This window comes from Antrostomus carolinensis, unplaced genomic scaffold (genome assembly GCF_000700745.2).
Source record: "Antrostomus carolinensis isolate BGI_N321 unplaced genomic scaffold, ASM70074v2 scaffold11435, whole genome shotgun sequence".
In the NCBI taxonomy this organism is placed as follows: Eukaryota; Metazoa; Chordata; class Aves; order Caprimulgiformes; family Caprimulgidae; genus Antrostomus; species Antrostomus carolinensis.
The window spans coordinates 124,856-134,218 of NW_010318445.1; the positions used below are offsets into that span (position 1 = coordinate 124,856).

Sequence of the window (9,363 nt, forward strand, 5' to 3'; positions counted from 1 at the left end):
GCCATTTCATATGTAATTGCATTTCCCAATTCTCCTTTCTGTTAATTTTAATGGATAAATGAATCTCAGGAAAGTGAAATGTTCGGTGATTTTTTTTTGTGTGTGTGTGTGTGTGTACGCGTTTGTTTTTCCTGGAAAACAATCGGAAGGACAATCTACAAAGAATTGGTTAGGGTTTTGGTAACAGTTAAGGAATATTGTAGTATAATGCTTCGCCTTTAATAACCTAATTCATAAACCATACAACTAATTCTGAATACTCTTATTTCGTAATTTTTAAAATAGCCATGAGAACAGGTTAACTTCACCTGATTGCTCAAGCTTCTATGAAGACTGCCTGCGTAACGTACAAAGCCGTTTGCACAAAATGCAGAGTCCACTGTGCAGTTCACCATCTCCCATCTCGCTGACTCTGTTACATTCCTGTCCTTTACAGCTCTTCTCTGTTCTGAATGTTAACTCTAGTAAACCACGCTTCTGCAAATTTTGCTCTCGTACCTTCTTCCACTGGGTCTCTGAAGACCATTGGGTCTGTCAACTAACCAAGAAAAAAGCCAACAGGCAAATCAAAACTGCTGTCCAGAAGCAGGTGGAAGCGTGAACCACAGCGTGTGGATCCAGACTTCCTGAAGCAGGGAATGTGATACTGTATGCGTGTCAGACTTGTGTCTGAAAGAAACAAATGTCTTCATGTGCCAGGCATACCTAGTATAATTTGGACTGCTACAAATTTTTGATGGAAAAAATTTAGCCTACAACACGCCAGCTAAATTTGCTTGTGTGTTCCAGCCTCATATGTCTGTTTTATTGAATACTTAAGAGAAGTTAAATATACCGGTGGAAGAAGCAAACATTTCCTTCTGTGCCGAAGAAGGTTCACAAGACATAACATGTATAATATTGAGACTAGAACTGTCTGAAGACAAATCTGAGTATTATGCTGATGCTTACTTTTACTCTCTTCCTGACAGTTAAGAGAATATGGTCTTAAATGTAGATGAAATTATTAAACTTTTTGATTGGAAAGAAAAGGTTTTGTCTTGTGGCCTTTAGAAAGAATTAATATAATGTGTAAAACCTGTGTGTTATATCAACTTAAACTAAAGGTGCAGTGCTGCAAGATACCTGTGCGAAAGTTAAATTTAATGGCGGGGGGAAGGGGGCATTTTCTTACAGTTTACTTAATCAGACTAAACAAGAGACAAAAATTCTGACTCTGCTGAATTGCAAAGACAGTATATACTAATCTTAGCTTTACTTCTAGTCTCATAGAGAGCAGCTGCAGCTAACTCATTTCCTGTGGAGCTTGTTACAGGATAATGAAGTGTGTTGCTCTTTCTGTCAGTCACCTTGAACAACTTTTAATGTCTGTACAGTAAGCCATAATAAGATAAAGATCATAATTTTATGTGCTAGATAATCTAAACTAAATGTCTTCTGACTCAAAATTAGGAATAAAAAAAAATACAGCTGTTTTGAGGGGGAGGTGGAATTTAGTAGTAATGGTTTTAAATCTTCTACAGGTCAGCTGACCCTCTAAATTTATTTCTGATTCTAGTTTGAGATTATTTCTTGAAAGAAGCACTGCACCTTTTTGAAGAAGTATAGTATAAAACTTTTGTGTTGTAACTGCTGGCTTTCAACTTACTTTTTTCTTTTACATAAGGAATAAATTCTTACACTGGATCTACAGGAGCAGCTGTTGGGGCCCATGAAGTTTATCGGGATCCAAGAGACAAAAGATCTAAAAGGTGACATTGCAGGAGTCCATTAACTTTCATACACCTGACTTGGCTAACTTCTGCAGTATTTCCTGTTGTTGTTGTTATCTCTGGGGACTATTCAAGAGTTCTGCAGTTGGCTGTGGACTATCTTGGGTTACTGTAAAGTACAAATAAGTTCTCCACAAGTCTTTAGGTGATTTGAAGTACTGCTTCACAGCAGCAAATTCTAGTGCTACAACAGAACAAACTCAGTAAATCATTGTAAATTAACAACTTCAACTGCTTTAGGTGTATTTATAAACCTGAACAATACCTCTTAAGTGAGATTCTTTCCAAATTTGTAATAAGCATAAATAATATGGGCTATGACTTTTATGTGAGTGGCAAGCTTTACTCTAGAGCATACTGAAGGTATGACTGGGCTTGGCTCAGATTCTGTAGAAGCTGTTAGCCCAGTTCTTGCATTTTTAAATGTACTTAATATTTCAGTGACCTGTGCAGAGCAGAGACCTCTTGGAGCTAAAAGTGAAACCTCTTCTGATCAAGAAATTGAAATAAAGCATTATTGTATGAGAGTTAATCACATATGCAAAGTGCTACAACTCAGATCAGTTTGAGATCTTTACTGTGGTGGTCAGAAACACAGAATACTAAAATTGGTTTGCTACAAGAGCAAGAGAGAATTTCAAGAGCTTAAACAACTATTGCACTTGGAAGCTCTGCCAGTATAGGATAAAATACAGAGGTGTTGCAGCTGCTACAGTAGTACTAGTACCTCAGTTCCAGTAATTTTGTTTACAAAGACATAAAAGCTTTGTATTCCAGTGCTTTTTGTAGACATATGCCACCAGAGAAAGTCTTGCTGATTGAGCCATAACAGCAATGCTTATGTAGGCAGAGCCTTAGTTCACACCTGCACCTCACTTTGAAACCTGGCAAGCAGTTTCATTCATGTTAAGGTACCAGAGATGGTCATGAGCCTTTTATTTGTCTAAGTGATAGCACAATGTCAGAATTAAAGGTATGTGTGGGGAACACAACCTTGCAGAACACTAAACGGAGAATCTTTTCCTCTAGTAAAAAAAACTACCAGTCAGTAAATGTCACTAAAAATTACCATATTTAAGGATATTGTAGATAAGAATTATAACAAAGACTTTTTTTTCCCTTTCCAGTCAAGATACAGATTTACCTGGAGCACCAGAAAACTTGACGTTCAGGGAACGCCAACGACTTTTTTCACAGGGTCAGGATGTATCCAATAAAGTAAAAGCTTCTAGGAAATTAATGGAACTGGAAAATGAGTTGAATACAAAATAAGATTAAAGCACCTTATCAGATGTAACTGAAGATCTCTAAATTGAGGGATTGAGACGGGGGGCACACTACTAATGAACAGAAAATGAATGTTTTCTGAAAGCAGTGACTTTGATTCCTCTATATCTAAGACTGTTAATTAAGATTTAGAGATGTTGCAATAGCAAGAAAACCAATTACTTTGCCAGGAGCTTGTGGTTTATAAAATGAAAGCACTGTAAAATTTTCAATATATGAATCACGTGAAGGTAACTTTTTTCTTTCTGTTTTGGGGGTTAAGTTCTTGTGCACCAGACCAAGTAGCACTTGTCAAAGATAAGTTCTGTTTCCTGGTGTTTTACAGACACACTTTTGTTTTAGCTGCTGAGCAGAGAGAGTGAGAATAGCTTGAACTGCCTAAACTAACTGTGCATTAGAAGTCAATATTTTAGCTTGTTTGATAAGTTGACAATATCTGGACCACCTTACGACTTTATATGCAAGTTTGACATACTGTATGGAGTTCATACAATGATCAGCATATCAATACAGATCTTAACTATTAGTATTGGAATAACACACATTCTGTAGGTAAAACCTTGGAATAAAAACATCTCTAGGCCTGTGTATTTGTTGGGTCTAAAACAGCTGCATAAGAATTTATCTGTAGTTATTAAAAAGTCTGTATGTTGATGCATACCTACTATATGTGCTTTAGACTTCCAAAAATGTGAAGGTAAACCCTTTGGATAATTGTTTTATTAAAAAAATCACATAAGCAATAGATAGTAGGCTACACTAGTGGCCCTTCATCAGCTAGGACCAAAATGTTAGAAATGGGTTAAAGGTGAGGAGTAATGATTGGAGTGCCAAGGTGAGCAGAACAGATATATATGTTTTCTGAGAAAGGAAGATTAGAAGTTACTAGGCAGTTAGGCATGAAACAGTATTGGAAAGTCTGCTGTTATCAGTTCAGCAATATTTTTCTTTCCTTTGGAGAAGTGAACCGGCACATTGAAGAAAAAGACTGAAGTGTGAAGCCGCAGATCCAGTACTGCTGGCTGGGAGGGGAATGTTAGTCAGGTTGTTAACAGAGCTGGTGTGCTGGCAAGGAACCATCATCCCTGCTCACGCTGAGGAGGTGGTGCTGGCGAGCTCTTCTTTAGTCTAGCTGGCTTTACTGACATCCTCTTACTGTTGTACTGAAAATCTCTTCGGCAGTTCAAGCTATTTTTTCACTCTGTAATAGCCTTATTTAATTTTAAATTGTTAATCTGTTTCCTCCCACTGTTTCGTCAGCTATGTGTATGTGGCTGATGATGTTGGGAATAAGGACCTCATCAGAGTTTTCCTCATTGTGTGATGTTAAGACAATATATATTGTGATTCCAAACAAATTTTCTATTTGACAAAGCCCTTTACTGGCTTTAGATGATTTTTTTTTTCCCTGTATCATATTGTTCTCTTATAAATATATATTTAGGGAATTGTGCACACTTCCAAATACAAAGGGGTAGACTTCCACTGCCTTAGGAAAGAAATCACTTTTAATAAGAGTTGTATGATAAATAAATGCAAGTTAATGAAAATTGGAGTGTAAATATTTTTTACGTATTTCAGGTTTCTTATTTGAAAGTGTGCTTTTACCGTTTCACCTGTTAAATATGAAGTAGAAGATTAAACTGGTTCAAAGTGTTAATGAAGGATCTGCATGCTTGCTATGTCTGTTAATCAGGAAAAGCAAGCCTCTCCCAATTTATCTTGAGAACACTAGCAGCCTTACAGTGACAAATTTTTCTTAAGGAAAAAAACTTACGCTGTGGCTGAATTACTGTTGCTGCTAGAATCTGAAAAAGGCTTAGCAAAAAAAATACCTATAACCTTCAGTCGAGTGGATTTGGCCGCTATTGGGCATTCGGGTCAAGTGTGAATATGTGTAAAAGTGCTTTTCATATTTGTCTGTGCATTATTATGAAAAACATCAGAACTGCTGTAGTTTCCCATTTCTACTGTATTTCACTTGCAACCTATTTTTAATAAAGTTTGTATTGTATTTAACTTTGCATTAAATGTTTTTTGTACTGTTTGTTATTTGATTCTGCATTCAGAACAGCATTATCATAAACCAAGGAGCTCTTGTTAATGTTTTGCCTTACCTGTCCTTTTATTTACAAGCAAAGTCAGTGTATCTCATAATGAATAGATTAAAACCTCAAATTAATTTTACATGGAGAATCAACAAGGAGGCTAACTTGCATTGATCACATTGATTCTTGGCCTAATGTTGTTCATTATCTGTCGCAGCCACTTGAAAGAAGTGATTTTTACAGCTTAACCAGCAGATCACGAAACAGTAAATATTGGTGGGGTCAGTTACACAGGGGAGTCTTACTGTGTTTGTATCCTTCTCATGTGCAAAGTTGTACTTCTTAGCAGCGAAGAGGAATGTAGCCGCTTTTTGAGAAGTAAATAGTATTACAACCAGAGTCTCCATGGTGATTGCTGTGGTTAAAAAGTCATTTGATCTCTTTATTTTGAACACAGAGACAGTGTAACTTTTTGTCAGATCTCTCAAAAACATCGTTTTGGCTGACCTGGATGTTTAGGGGTGGACTCAAATTCAGTGTGTAGCTTTGAATGAAGGTTGAGTTAAAGAACTTCAGAATGGTGTTGCTTCTCTGTTGTCATTGGGGTGGCAAGGCCAGTGGCCTGACTCTTGATGGAGACGGCAGTTTTAATTTTCTGCTTGTGCAGTGTGGGGGGAACCAGGCCCCAGTGGAGTGCCGTAGGTGCCTTCTGCTACAGCTGAACATCCCCTGGAGCCGGGATTGAGCCACCTACATCTCTTCCCAGGTGAGTACCTTAATGTCTTGAGTACCTTACACTCTGGAATTTTCAGAAGCACTAATGAGGACATTCTGGATGAGACGTGTATAAAGGCAGGGAAGAAACTAAAGGAACCACAGAAATCCAGAAGTGCTGTGCAGTATGTTGCAAGGAAATGACTGCCAGCACCTCAAGGCATGGCTGTCATGGCTGCATGGAATCTTTTATCCATGTTCTGAGTCTGTAGCTTTTGACTGTGAGAACAGACTAAAGAAAGAGATTTTATTTTTTAATTTAGAATGTGTAATCTAGAAGAAAAAGGAAACAATCCATTGTCTTTCTGTATGGTAGTCCCTCAGTCTAAGCAAGAGCAAAGAACCAGTACAAGCAAAAAGTGATTTATTTGGTGAGACTGTAGTTGTCCCAAGTGTGAACTGTGTCATAGAAGCATTTCTTTCTGGACTCAAGCAGCCCAGGGGTTGCAGGGGAGGAACTGCGAGATACACAACAGCGGTAATGCATTTTCAGTGGGAAAGCGAGCTTTGAGCTGTGGCATGTGCAGCTGAGGTCTGGTCTGCTCAGTGAGCTCACTAGTACTCACTGCTTTGCTTTTGGGACATGAGTTGGTATCCTTAGTAGTGTAGCTCTTGATATTTTAATTGATGATGACCCTTATGGTGATAACTGTGAAATTACATTTGCATATGCAGCCAAGTCTGCCGCTCCCAGCAAAGACCCTAATTATTGTAAACCTTTCTGTAGCTATCACCCACATACACCGCTTTTCAACTGCTTTTGCGTACTTTTTGCACTACAGTCTTGAGGAGAAGGCAGGGAAATTAAGAAACTGACAAAGTCCGTAGTGTATGTCCTGTTTACTGAAATAATAAACTATATATGTGATCATACAGATTGCAGTTTGTAGGTCAAACAATGAGTACACAAGCAGCAGAATAAACAAGACCGTTCTTTACCGCCTAATTCAGTTGGGTAACATGAGAAATCGTAACAAAAAGAACGATGGTGAAAAATGAGTTTCACCAAGAATAATCTTAAAACGCGTAGTAACTCGTGTGTTTGATAATAAGAATGGGAAGACATTTGGCTCTTCCTCCCGTTCTGACAAACGTTACTGCTGTCTCAAACGGTCTGTTAGTGGCTGGATGGCCCAGAAGGCAAAGCCTCACAGATGAAAAATTCGGGAGTCGACTGACTTCCTTCCCAGTTGCAATGGCAGGTGAACCTAAGGAGACCAAAGTGCAATACACCTGCTTGGAGAACCTCCATTTATTCTTTGCAACTTAGATGTTCAAAACTGACCTAGAGTTACCGAAGCAAATGTCTTGCTGAAAGTGTGGAATGAAATCTTTACCGCTGCACGGAATAACGCTTAGGAGGCCCAGATGCTGGGCTGCCTGCAGTACAGCGGTCGGGAGTTACTGCCTGCTGAGTGCGGCAAGCGCGCTCGCATGCGGGCAGCAGAAAATCCGAAGGCATTCGCCGCTGTGAATATCTCCGTGTTTGGCACAAGAGGGAGAGCAACCTTCTCTCCTGGTGGTTTTCCTAAATGCTGTTCTACCCATTTTGTTTCCAGTAAGTGCATTTGGGAATGCTGTAACGGACAACTCGTATCAGAATGCTGAAGCTGGGGCTTCATTAGCTTGTCGGTTCTACTACTGGGGTTAATGTGAAATGCACAGAAATATACAAGACAATGCTGACTCGGTAGTATCAAAATTTATAATCCACCACAGTATTTCACTGATGCTAAAATTAATAGAGTAAAATGTGGATTTAGGCAATTCCATTAAACTTTAGGCCCTCTGGTTCCCCAGAAGGATCTGTAATAAGGCAGGGCTCTGCATTTGCAGGGGAAGGCAGGATCAAGTTGGCAGAAGTTTGGGAGGAAAAAACCTGAGATCCTTCAAAGCAGAGAATTGGTGCAGACAGGTGTGCTGGAATACAGCTGCGTGGCATTTCCAGAAGATAGCTGCACTTCGTATTTGTTTCTTGCCTAGATCACACTGACAGTTTTGTTCCCTGCCCATCAAGCAACTTCTCCTGAGCTTTGGAAATAGAAGAAAGTTCCCAAAAGAGAATTGCTACTCTTAAGGTGAGTCACACAGCTTATTGTGATTTTTTTTCTTTTTATACCGATGGGACTGAGTTACCAGTACTATTCAGGTGTGCATAGAGAAATGACTAAATAAGAATAGTCCAGGGATGCTCAGTTTTAGGTTACTAGCTCACAGTCAGAGTGATGGTAAACTGTCTTCTCTGTTGTGGCCTACAGAAACCAGGTTCTTAACCTCATTCATAGTGGCAAAACCCACAGTAGGGGAGAGATCAACCATTACACTTCAGATGATCTTTCTGAGATTAGGCTGAGTTATGTTGGGAAGTAACATTGTTCTGACTTGATCACTGCTGCAGGATAAGCATTGCATATAAAAATCACAGCCTGGTGTCAAGAATGGTGAGTCACCCCCCCCCCCCAGCTACTAAAATATTCTCCTGAAAATAGCTGAAAATCCTTAGTGCCACCATCTCCTAACACCCTCAGTATTGCAGTACTTGAGAACTTTTTTTCCCCCTAAATCCATTTGTCAGTTTTAATTTTTCCATCATTGCAGAACTAGTTGCAAGGATGAACTGCTGAGGGGCTTCCAGTCAGTTTTGTTTGGGTTTTTGCTTTTTGTTTTGTTTTGGTTTTTTTTTTTTTTAAACTGAGGCTACAGTTTATGGGAGGAAGTTGCAGCATCATGGAAGAAAGTTGATAGAGCTGCCCAGAGATGTTTGGTTTGTGAGAGACGGGCTGCATCCAAGTTCCTCTATAAAGGATTGCTATCCCTTCTGTGGCAAACATGGAGAGATTCACGGTGGTACGGCTTTGGATTTTCTACTGCCTGTATCACAGCACATTCACCATGTTCAGTAGATAGTAACTTGACACTGCTGTTTTGCAGAACTGGATTCCTTTGGAATTATGATGTTGGCTTCAGGGAAGGTTTTTTTTATTATTATTAAAAAAACCCACAAACCAACCAACCAAACAAACCTGTGTGCAAAAATAGTGTTATTCCTCGCTTCCAAGAAGCTGACATGTTTGTATCTGGCACACTTTCACATTTAGTAGCCAAATAGTATTGAGATTGCTTTCAAGATAATGTTAAATCTTTCAGTGCAATACAGTAGAGCACTAAGTAATGTTACTAACTTAAGTTACCTATTGGCCTTGGAAACCTTAGTATGAGACCCCCCCAGCCACAGCCTGAATGAATAGCTCCTGTCTTGGGCAGGCTCTTAGGTCTCCCACACCAGCTGGACCTGCAGGCTTTGTCCATCTCCTAAGAGTGGCCCGAAACGCTGGGTTTGTTCAGAGAGTTACTGTGAATAGTTGCCATTGGAAGGGACCTCTGGGTATCAGCTAGTCCAGGGCAAGCAAGGTTAGCTACAGCTAGTTGCCCAGGGTTGTGTCTAGTGGGGTTTTGAGTATCTTCAAGGATGGAGACTCCAC

General features: G+C 39.4%; 1 protein-coding gene across 3 annotated transcripts in view; it reads left to right on the top strand.

Annotated features, from left to right (window-relative positions):
* The window catches only part of AFDN (afadin, adherens junction formation factor), a 92,282-nt gene extending 88,779 nt beyond the window's left edge, over positions 1-3,503 (top strand). For all 3 annotated transcript variants that reach the window (XM_029085176.1, XM_010168900.1, XM_010168899.1), the window contains 2 exons: positions 1,667-1,751; positions 2,900-3,503. In XM_029085176.1, coding sequence (XP_028941009.1) covers positions 1,667-1,751; positions 2,900-3,044 — 230 coding nt within the window. In that variant the 3' untranslated portion in view covers positions 3,045-3,503. The remainder of the gene's footprint in view (positions 1-1,666; positions 1,752-2,899) is intronic.
* Positions 3,504-9,363: the final 5,860 nt, after the last annotated feature.